The sequence below is a fragment of the Pinus tabuliformis genome, chromosome J, assembly GCF_031772625.1.
Source record: "Pinus tabuliformis cultivar Carrire ecotype Pingquan chromosome J, CPIR1, whole genome shotgun sequence".
In the NCBI taxonomy this organism is placed as follows: Eukaryota; Viridiplantae; Streptophyta; class Pinopsida; order Pinales; family Pinaceae; genus Pinus; species Pinus tabuliformis.
This window is the reverse complement of record NC_142295.1, coordinates 1,035,069,293-1,035,081,630: the sequence shown is the minus strand read 5'-3', so window position 1 is coordinate 1,035,081,630 and position 12,338 is coordinate 1,035,069,293. Positions and strand designations below refer to the sequence as shown.

Here is a 12,338-nt window from a genome sequence, read left to right as displayed (position 1 = left end):
CACCTTTATTATGTCACGATAGAGATTGAAGGATCACTAATTGTACGTCAAACTTGCAAAAGTTGAAGGGTAAACTTCAGCGTGTTTTTCCCTCTTTTTATATCTAATATTTTATCTTAGGATATATCTAAACTAACTTGTAAAGAGAGGTTTGGTATAAAATCAACGACGCATATTTAATATGTTTAATTAAGTAACATCAAATTCAAAATCTATATGGTAACAATTACATAATTAATTGACTGACTTATTTATTTATCTTAAGTATTAATAAATTGATTAAGAACATATATATATATGTTTTCAGTTATGTTATATGAGTTTATTATTATTATTATTATTTTATTTTTTTAATTATATTAAGTTTTAAGATGGATGTTTTTTGAATTTTCACATAATTAGAATTGTATTTTGTTATAATTATGTGATTGGTTGATTTCACTATCTATCTTTTTTCGTGATAATGAACATTAGTAGGATTTAAAACGTGTAGATTCTAAAACTTAATGTGATTTATCTATAAAAAAACTTTTATTAGGAGATGTCATCATTTATTAATTAAATAAAAACTTTTATTAGGAGATGTCATCATTTATTAATTAAATAAAAATTAATTAGTTTATTTTATTTTAAAAATAAATTTATAATTTTATTTAATATTGTGAAAATATTTTTATTTATTTATTGAAAAATATTTTTATATTTTATATGAAAAATATTTAACTTTCCATAATTTACTAATTAAATAAAGTTGGATTTTAATTAATTAATTCAAAATAAGTTTAGTTTTTATTTTTATAATGGTAAAAGTGTTTATTTTGCAATAAGATATTCAAAATTTTAATTTATTAATAAATAGATGATAAAAATTTAACTTCTAATATTTTTATTAATAGTTACTATAAAGGTTGAAATGTATATAAATAATGAATTGATATTTTATATGAGAAATATATAAATTTTCATAATTTACTAATTAAAAAAGTTGAATTTTAATTAATTAATTCAAAATAAGTTTAGTTTTTATTTTGTAATAAGATATTCATAATTTTATTTTATTAAAAAGTGGATGAGGATTTAACCTCTAATATTTTTATTAGTAGTTATTATAAAGGTTGAAATGTACGATGAGAATTCCTGTTTCATCTAGGATTTCTCTATCCCTGGATGCTGACTTTCCTATGGTTATTTTCAGGAGTTTTCTCTATCATCTTTTTTTTCTTAATCTTTGTACATGTCGTGGTATATGGATGCCCAACAATCTCTTTTGATCTAGTCTTCATATCTGATATGGTCTGGTATGTGACGCATATATAAATGGTATTTGTTTATGTCTGATAGTTTTTGGAATAGCTCTGACGGTTTTTTTTTCCTCATGGGGGAATCATTCCTTAGTCTTTGCTATCAGGTTTTGTCTTCAAAATCAAGATCCTTCCGCTTCTGTTAGCTATTTTTTGTACTATCTGGAACCTTTATATATTCTCAATATAATATAGTGAAGCTTTTTCGTTCTGAAAAAAAAGAAGGTTGAAATGTATATAAATAATATTTTAATTATGAAATAAGTTATAGTTTTTTGGGTATGTGGTATTGATAAACTATGGTATCGGCCCATCTTACTATAACAAAATTCTCTATGGTTAAGAATCTTGTTACATGTTTTTTTAAATGTATATATGTGTAATTCATATGTTAATTTTTTATTATAATTCATTCATATATTAATTCTTTATATATCAGAGTTGTCTTTAGTGAGCTTTTTTGGAAGCTTTTCCAGTGGGTTTTTCCAGTCTAATTTCTCTAAAATCCGGCAAGAATTTATTGAAATCACAAGTTTGATGGGTAACCCCTGCACAATCCAAGTGCCCCAGGGGTTTTTGAGGGTGTTGAATCCATATATACAGTAAAAAGATGAGTTTAAATAACACAAATCAAGATCTCACCTCAAATTTTTTCGTCGGATTCTGGCACAGGAAAGTCCAAAACGTCGCACTAAAGACAACTCCTTTATATATATATATATATATATATATATATATATATATACACATACATATAGATACACACACACACACACACACACACACACATATAATCACAAAAACATCACACTAACTCATTCTATAAGACAAGCTCTCAGACAAGAAGGGACAACTCTTAGCTCTTTAGCTCTTAGAATTTGATCTATTAATTTGTATCAACAGAAGGAATATATATAGGAGATGTCTTTAGTGTGACTTTTTGGAAGCTTTTCTAGGTGGGTTTTTCCAGTCTAATTCCTTTAAAATCCGACAGGAATTTATTGAAATCACAAACTTGATGGGTAATCCTTGCACAATCGAAGTGCCCTAGGGGTTTTTTCAGGGTGTTGAATCCATATATACAGTAAAAAAACCAGTTTAAATAACACAAATCAAGATTTCACCTCAAATTTTTCCACCGGATTCCAGCACTGGAAAGTCCAAAAAGTCGCACTAAAGACAACTCCTATATAAAATAAAACTTTCATTAATTCATCAAAAAGATACATATCATAGTCCAGATCGTCTCTACTTTCTTGGCTTCACTCCGGCCAAATTTGTTAGGGAGGAGAGTAGTGCAAAAACATAGAAGATATTGTCATTTTTTACATGAACTCCAAAGGCAAAAAAAATCATATAGGCCAAAACACGAGAAAAACCAAAAAACAACCAACATAAAGCATTTATAGAGGGGGATTTGGTGCATAAGCAACACCTTGGCCCACAATTTGGTCACGACCTTCATGCACATGGAAGTCAATGTGAGCCATCCACGCTTCAATCTTATCGAGTAACTCACTGGTTCAACGCACAGAGGCAAGACGATCCAAAATTTCCCCTTGGTTGAATTAGACATCGATTATATAAGCAATAGTCTCTTTTCAGTCTTCATACCTCTGCTAGTGAATGCCATCGAGATTGGCCATGATATCATGCACCTGGTCGACAATCGAGGTAAGTGAAGGCGATTGCACCACACGACTTTGAGACAGAGCACGATCGTGGACAACCTCGCCCCCCACATCTGCACGCCCCTCTACAACATCTTTCCTTGCCCCCTAGTCGACCCGCTCCCCAAGCATACCTCGAAGGCCAACTCCACATCGGGCTTGACCCCTTTAATGGTTCATAATTGCCACATAGTCTTCGCACCAGGTAGTCATAAAACAAGGATCTCCCAAACTGCGACCACTCTTCTAGCTGTTCCAACACTCGAGAGAGAGCTCAACCACCCACCACGTATAATGCCCATGACCATTTCCAACCCACCAATTATGAATTAAATTGATGCAATCACCCAAAAGCAGACTAACAAAACAAGAGGACCTCCCAATTTGGCCGCCACAAGTCCCAAAGCGACGTTAAGCCTTAAGGCATCACCCTCCCAAGAAGGGAAACCAACCAGAGAGGCTGAACATTGACGGAAAACATAACTCCAAGGGCAATTTTGGTCACCACTTACCAAATTTTCTCCAGAGTCACAAAAGCAATGCTCAGGACCGAATTCTGTCACTCGCCTTGCCACCATGCAAGCAACACTTGACGTTACAATCGCTCACTAAGCACATTCCCAAGTCAGTTCTCCAGAATCCCACACCACCCTTATAGGCGTCCCAACAAACCCTACACAATAAATGCAACACCCATAGCCAACTTCCTTTGAAGCAAATCCTGTCAAAACAACGAGCATGCCAACTGAAGAGACTATGCATACTCAACCTTTGTAAAATTGCTCTCCCAACCGCCCATGCCAAGGAACCAAATGTAACAAAACACTTCACAATGACAAAAAATTAAGAGGCCTTTCACCTTCTCGATGCTTCAGATTTGACGACGCCACTTGTTGAGGCTTCCTCTTCGTCTATGGGTGCATGTCATATCAAATTAATTCACTTGGCTGGAGCTAGGCGTAGCACCTCATGCTCATCCACCCCCATGAAGATATAATTAATAATAATAATTTAAAGTAAAGTTATAATTTAGTTATTTATTATTACTATTTTTAATCTTGGCAATATGATCATGTGGTAAGTGTTTTAATGCCTGAATTGACTTTTACCAACCATTTAATCTATATAGATTTTAGAAACAAATTTACAATTTCACTTAACATTCAAAACCATTACAACAAAATTCATCATATCACTTATAAGAATTGTTAAAATCATTACAACAAAATCATCTTAAGGTGGCAATTATTCCTCCCAACGATTTAAAATAAACCTAATTAACTAAAAACATTTATTTCCTATATTATTATTTTTAACTAAAAACATTTATTTGATATATAATTAATATAATAGTATTTTAAAAATTAATAAAAAAATATCAACATTCTCACCAAATTTTTATATATCTCTTACGTAAAGGAAAGGTAGGAATATAATTGGAAAAATATATCATAAATTTTACAATTAGGCTTATGAAGTAAGTTCAAAATATTCCGTAACAGTGAAAATATAGTTAAAACGTATGGAACACAATAATTGAAGCCGAGATTCCCATACTTACGGCACCTGCTAACCCGCCCAGCCGACCCGACTCTGACATCATTCGGCGAAGAGTCTCCATTGAAATCGCTTTCTAACTACCCTGCGTAACCAGCTTTAGCAATGGGGTCCACACATGAATTCTATTCCTTATCTCGCCTCCCACTTCTATTATTTTTCCGATTATTTTCGGATTTAAATTCATTTTATCCCATCCCTCCATCAGTTATGTCTGTTAAAGTTAGGGCATCGACAGTTCCAGAGTGTTGCTCCCGCAAAAATTTCTCGAGCTCGGCATAGAAAAAATATCCCAACCTGGTCATCATCGTTATATCTTCCCTTATTTAACGGACTCCCGATAGCGATTTTGAGCGACCTGTCAGAATTTGACGCCCTAATTTGAAACTCTATGGAGAAATATTGCAGACAGTAATTTCTGCATCCTTCAAAGGTTTCTGCGTCGGATTATGGATTTGCAGACTTAATGATCAAGACTGGGGTTGCGGTGACTGGAGCATTCAATAAATGCTGATTCCCAAGGTTATGAGAGCTTGGTTTCGGCATATTATCGCATGCATGGGGTGCGTGTTCGAAACCCTGGGGTACATTTGTTTACGTGTTTTCTTTGTGTGGTGTTTTTTTGTCTGTAATTTTTAAAGCTTATTTTAATTGTTGATAGGTTCGATATTCTGTTCCTAATATTTTGCTCTCAGATCCCTTGTCTAGTCTGCTGTAAGTTTCTCGGTGAGCCTTTGTAAACAACAAGGGTTTGGATTGGATAACTTAAGTTTCTTGTCAAATCAAAGTTCTGGCGTGATAGAGTTGCTGCTTGTCAACCATTGAATGAAAAAATGGGCGTTTGGTATGAAGAAAACCCGTTATGCAAAATTGAGGGTTTGCGTATTTCTTATCTTAGAATTGAAGGTTTGTTATAAAAGACGGTATTTCTGTAGATGTGAGCCATGGATTAACAAATGTCTGGGATTGCATTACTACAGACTTTGCTTTCACGGTTTCTATCCCAACTCTCTGGAAAAAAGCTCCTCATATCAGGATGGAAGATGTCCTGTTTGGCTTTCACTTGGCATAATTAGTCCACTCTCTTGAGGTTGTTGTTGAGTACCCTCTTAGTTTTCTGCCATGTCTTTGTTTGCCGAAGTTTGGCTAGAAACTGTGTTAGCCGGAATGTGGAAATGCATATGGGTTTCAGAAAGCTTTCTTAAATTTTGGTGAGACGTGGTCAATTGCATAGTTATGTATGGTTATCATGGAGGGTTCTTAGAAACTTATATTAGATGGATACGCATGAGCTTTTATTAGAGCGTCATTGTTTAAGCATTTGGGTTTTCATTGTTTTAATATTTATTTGAAATTTATATTTTATATAATGTCATAGGACCTACCCTCGCCAGACGTAAATGGATTAAGTGTTTATACATTATAGAAACAACGGTGCTGTACTTGAATCTGCAGCGAAACGTCTCCTAGAATTTTTTAGAGGCGGCACTTAGGAAATGTTTCCGTGGCAATTGTGTTCTATTTTTCACGCGCGAAACTTTTCTCTATGGAAATAAAATTATCTTTTGGAACTGTTTCCTACAGCGGATTTGTGTCATCATTAGAGGCTTTCCCCTATTCGTACGCCGAAGGTTACGACCAAATTGGTTATTTTCCACTACTAGTTATAACCTGAATTTCAAATCTACCTTTAGGAAGCATTACCCATTTGTTGTTCCCATTCTATGCGTAATGGACACCAAAAGTGTGGGGCGCATATATTATGTAGGACAGGAGATCAAAAGTAATTATGTTTTCTAAACCTGCCCATTTATAGTTGTATATATCTATGGCTGGGGCCAAAGTTCTTAACTCCCTTGGTTGCTCAATGTTTCCAACCTTAAGTTGATTGTATATGTTTCTTGTATAGGTTACTATATTGGGTAGAGAATTATTGGCATTGGCTATTTCCGCTGGAGTTTGTCACTTCCATCGATTATCTATTCAATACATTTTTATCAATGTTTGTATAGGTCTACTCTTCTGTTCTTCATTTGTTCAAGAATTTTAGAGATTTTTCTAATATCTTTAGAAATTTTGATTGAACATTCAATCTTGATGGATGGTGGGAGTGTAAATTACTAAATTGTTATGAAAAATTTCCATGATTTTTTTGGGGAAGTTGCTGTCTTCTTTGATTGGATGCTTGCCTAATTGAAAGCCTCTAAAATAATTGGTCCTGCGGAACATGTTCAATAGATTCTGTGCAATACAAGTTGTTTGCCAAAGAAGTGAATGCATTTCCGGACAAACAAATATCATGGTTATGTTGCTATTGAATGAGAGGATACTGCTTTTGTCCACACTATATTACGAATGAGATGTTGCTATCAGTGCATCAGTTATTGCTTGAATTTGAGCCGGGTTATCAATTTAAGTGTTTTAAAAAGAATAGAAAAACTACTGAAAGCAGCTCGTTGAAGATCTGAATTCTTGGTTGTCTCAGTTTTGAGCAGGCTTGGCATGTGTTGGTTAATACAATTGGAATTGGGATTTGGCAAACTTTATGCAAAATGGAAAGGCTATAGGCTTTTATAGTTTGACCCTTGCAAAGAATCAAGATGACGTGGTTTACATATCTAGCGATTGAATTAGATATTGATTCACAATTTTACATAGTTTGTCACTGAGAAAGACTAGAGGGGTATGACATACATGGTTTGTTAGTGATTAAGGCTAGAGGAGTATGGCATCTACCAAGTTTGTCACTGATAAAGTCTACAGGATGTTACATACCCAGTTTGTCACTGAAGGGCTAGAGGAGTATGCGATCATTACAATTGATACATGATATAAATATTTCAGAACACATTTTGTCAAATTTAATTTGTATTTTGTTTAACAAGTATTTATTCTTTGAATTCAGTGATATGTAGGGCTTTATCTGACAATTGAAGGACCATTTGTGTGTTCTGTTGTGAGCTTTGGTGTGAAGGGAAACTGACTTATAAGGAATGGGAAGAAAGATTTTTTGAGCATTATTATTATGTGGTGTTTTTGAAACTACATAATATTATCATGTATGCATTTTATAATTTTTTTAATTAAATTGAAAAGCAAAAATGGCATAGTTAACTTTGAGATAAATCTGGACCCTCTAACCTGACTACTACTAAAATATTTGGTGGATATTCCGTGGATCAGTTATGGATAACCTGGTGGACCCTATGTTTAAATGGTGTTGGTCTTAATAAACTTCCAAACTTCTATTATTCGTTTAGTTGAGAAGAATATAATACTTTTTTCTTCCAAACTTCTATTATTTGTTTAGTTGAGAAGAATATTATAATTTTTTTCCCTAGGCGTTACGAGATAAATTTAAAACAAATGAAAAAACAGTAAGGAAAAAAGGTAATAGCCATGTGGTTCAGTTTAAAAATATAATAAATTTTTTCTCTGGGCGTTATGAGATAAATTAAAAACAAATGAAAAAGCAACAAGGAAAAAAGGTAATAGCTACGTGGTTCAGTTTAAAAATGTTTCCAACGCCTTAATGCATGTTATTCTGCGACTCGAGTAGTTCTTCCATTATGGTTATTTTGTTAGCCCAAATGTTGCTTGGATGCACTGGATTCATATGAGATTATAGGTGTGACTGATAAGTATAAGATCTATAGCAAGTGTGTCTGGGGCTTGAATGCATCCAATATTCTCTTTGGAAAATTATTCTATCCTGTATTCATACAAAGAATGTGTTTATTGTAATTTTCCACATCTCCCAGATATTCATGTCGAAGTATTTACTGAAATATAATAATTTTACTAATCTGTGTGTACTTATCACTTTCTTTATTTTGTTCAGTATTTTTTCATCATTACTAAGATACAACTTACAAGTAGAATTACATTACAGCATTGCATATCACCACTTTCTATAACTATAACAGTTACTACCAAAATGAAGCATCTCGATACCTACTATTTTGCTGTTGTCACTAAAATTTTCACCTTTCACTTAAAGGTATGCATTACTTGTCATATGCTTCTATAAATGTTCTTTCTTATTTATCGGTACTTTATAAAACCTCCTTTGCAACAGAACAGTGGTTGTCTTGGAGGATGTTCAAAACCAACTCCGATCATTGCGGTGGATGAGCCCTCAAAGCGGTTGAAAGTTCAGGGACGAAGCTTGAAGGGACCTAGCTTCTCTGAAGACTTCTGGAGTTCCAGTACAAATGAGATGGACAATAGTACAGTGCAGTCACAGAGAAGTGTGTCATCAATAAGTGCATCCAACCAAAATTCTGATTCCCGGGCAGCCAACACAAATGCAAATAACACTGAATTTGTTAATCATGGTAAAAATTCTCAATTTAATGTTTTTTTTTCTTTGTCATCGTAAGTAATAAACTAGTGAAATCAATATTAATTTCACAGCTGCTATATAGGTAAGCCATTCCAAAACAGTAATGATAGGGAGACCCATAGACATCTATTCACTTTTTTTTTTCTTTTTTTCTTTTTATGGTGATTAATTTCTGGTTTCATAAAACGAGGAATACCAAAAAATGAGGAATACCAAATCCAGTCATGTCTAGGTGAAGGGAAAAGTTTGTGAAGTAATGCTTTGAGGTTCTACCTCTTTTCAGCATTGTGGTGAAAATGGAAGTCCTAATGAATTTTAATTTTGAATGTTCAAATGTTAGATCAATCTCTCAGATAAAACCCCCTTCGTGTAAATGCAGCTCTCTCTTTCTCTCCCCTAAAATTACCATGATTATTGGTAAGAAAAGATGTTGAAGGTTTAATTTTTATATTAATATAGAAGGCTTCCATTTCTGAAAATCTCCAGTACATCAATAAGCTTTACAGCATTGTACAAACTTGTGTTTATGAAGATTCAAAACACTTTGCCCATTTAACAGACACTAGACTAAAGACAGAGCAAACATAAACCAGAAAGCAGTAAACATAAAAGCTAAGAAATAGGACACGTCCAACTGGGAGCCTGTGCCTGTATCCCATGTATATGAGACACACACATTAGGGCTCGTGTTCAACACATGTTCCAGAGTAGGACACATGTCAGACATGTGCCTTAGATGTGTCCTGTGTGTCTGATCTGAAAAATGGTTTGTCATTGATATTTCTCACTTTCGGCTGTAGAAAAGAGCTCTCAATGTCTCCCATTGGGCAGGTGAAGGATAAAATTGAGATTTGAAGGTATTCCAAGTATTTTGTAAATGTTCTAGTTTCTAAAAAATCCGGATCTTTATGTCTATATTTCACATCTTTGCATTTGTAATTTCTTTATGTGCTCCCAATATGCTGTGTCCACGTTCAACATGTCCTGTTTTGGATACTGATATATCTCTGTCCTCCATGTTCTATGTTGTGTCATGTGATTTAGCATAAAATCTTTCAAGTCCAGACTACTACCCACATTGCATCCAACTCCAGGAAATTAGAGATCATAAATTAAGGCTATCTGGACTGCAAGAGTTGTCAGGAGTCTCCACTCCTGAGGGATTTTTTTTATTCTCATAGGAACCCAGGTGGTTGCTCTACCATGTAGACCTGGCTATCATGCTTTTCCACGTAAGTAATGAGATGATCCAGGCACTTTTGGATGCTCTGTTTGAGAGCATTGTCTTGACTGTAATTGTTGGCAATTCCAACCAGTGGAACTAGCTTCTCCCGCCTTTTATGTGAACAAAGATGCATTCTTTGAAAGCTCAAACGGAGTACCTTCACCGTGATTTATGACTTTCCTTTTTCCATGATGAACTTTTAGGTTGTCTATTACTAATTTTGGGTTTTCTTCAAAAATAATTATTTTCATGGCTAGGCTAATGCCCTACTTTATGCCAAGAAATGAAAAAAGTTTGATGCTTCTCTAAGTTTTTGCGTCGACTCCAGGCATCGTAGAGGTGCCCCATTGTTGCAGGGGATGCCCCCAGTGAAGTCCTCAAGTACTGGGGGCATAGAGGGGAGACGTTCCCAGTGAAGTCCTCCCCTGTCCAGGGAGTGTAGGGAACTTCCTCGACTCTTGAGGACACATTCAAATGGAACACTCTATAAAAGGGCCTTTATTCTGAAAATAGTAGTTTTCTGAGGAAAGCATTAAGGTGAATTTTGAATTTGAATAGACTGCTGTGCAAGGGCACAGGCCACGCTAGTCTTCACAAGGTGAAAAAAATATATCTAGAGACATTCAGATGGAACACTATAAAAGGGCCTTTATTCTGAAAATAGTAGTTTTCTGAGGAAAGCATTAAGGTGTTGTTATCATGTTAAATTGATCTATCAGATTCATGATCTTACAGCTCTTATTATGTGGAATGAAATGCGGCAACAATGGGTTGGAGATCGTCCTCGGAATCAGGCTAGGCAGTCGCGTGAACCTGTTTTAAGGTATCTTTTTATGGTTCATGTTTGTGGAGTTGCTTCACATTTTAAACGTGGCATGAGTATATCTTTTTAGAAAATGTTTAAATGTTGTTTGTCGTTTGTCGTTCCATCTTAATGTTGTTTCTAATGCATGTGTCAGTTGGAATACAACTTATGAGAGCTTGCTTGGAACCAATAGGCCGTTTCCCCAACTTATCCCTCTTCCTGTAAGTCTGCTTGGAGAATCATTTTATTTTAATGACCATGATAATTGTCTTTTGTGTCAGTATTATGGCTTTGCTGCTTGACTTAGTCTGTTCTGTCGCAGGAAATGGTTGAATTTCTTGTAGATGTTTGGGAGCAGGAAGGGCTGTATGACTAAAAAGTGCAAATTTCCTGGCCTAGAATTAGAGAGATCAAATAATACTGATCTTTTGCTTAAAAAACCGTTGTTGTTGTGGTGTGCCCAGTCATTATTACCATTCGTGGACTGTAAATACCAGTTCAGTAATTGTGCTGGAAACAGATTAATCTTGTCTGCGTCATTCTAAGGGTGATGCGTGATACCAAGAATTGTCAAGCAAACTAATTGATTGCTGTTGTTGATAATAGTTTTTAAAATCCCCTCTTAAGAATTAAAGCAAATCTCTTAAGAACAAAATTACTAGAGTGGAAGGATAAAAAAAATGACTGGTTGTAAAGCAGCTCTAATGACCAGCTAGTACTGGAACAGAGGAGATGCTTTTTGAGAACAGCTCTAAAATGCAAATTAATATATATCCCTAAATTTCGGAGCAATTGTGCTCCGACATGTCAAGGATCCGTGGCTGGACATTCTTAACCAGTTGTGAAATTGATGATCTTAACCTATTGTCAACGATAGCTGCAAATATATCGAAGCCTGCCATTGACTTGGCGTTCATTTTTCCTACAAAGTATAATATGGACCTTTTGTTAATCATACAAAGATTGTGTATTTTAATATTTTGCGTTAAGCTGATGCTCGTGAAATATTTGCACCGAGTTATTTTCTCATGTATCCATTTTCATCGAAGCTCTGGTGTAGCCATGAAAAGGATTTCTTTGTTCTTCTCTGCGCTGTTTATTTCAATGATGAACTTTCTATTCTAGTCTATTGAAGTTAGAATAACATTTCTATAAAACCCCAAAGCCATGAAATCCAACTGGTCAACTGATGTCCCATATTTCTTAATTTTCTAGTTGTTTATCTAGTTTTGTTTTCCCGTTCAATATAATTCTTAATTGATGATTTGATTATCTTTGTTTGGGCTCTCCTTTTGAATACGGAAATATTATAATGTACAATTGATTTTTGTTTTCATTGATGTTGCTTATTTGAAGTAACTGATGAGGCATGACCTTTTATCCTTTTAATTTTTCTAACACGGGTCACAATAATGAAGAGGAATTTTGGAACGTG

At 34.5% G+C, this 12,338-nt stretch overlaps 1 protein-coding gene across 2 annotated transcripts; it reads left to right on the top strand.

Moving 5' to 3' along the window:
• The first annotated feature begins 4,687 nt into the window (after positions 1–4,687).
• Positions 4,688–11,892, top strand: LOC149230395 (uncharacterized). Of its 2 annotated transcripts, none has more exons than XM_089378957.1 (5): positions 4,688–5,091; positions 8,612–8,865; positions 10,834–10,921; positions 11,058–11,124; positions 11,226–11,892. In XM_089378957.1, the coding sequence occupies exons 1-5, from the start codon at positions 5,036–5,038 to the stop codon at positions 11,277–11,279; spliced, it is 519 nt and encodes a 172-aa protein (XP_089235083.1). In that variant the 5' UTR covers positions 4,688–5,035; the 3' UTR covers positions 11,280–11,892. The 2 variants fall into 2 exon arrangements, with proteins under 2 accessions (XP_089235083.1, XP_089235084.1); XM_089378958.1 differs by having other exon boundaries at positions 4,689–5,091; positions 8,607–8,865.
• Positions 11,893–12,338: the final 446 nt, after the last annotated feature.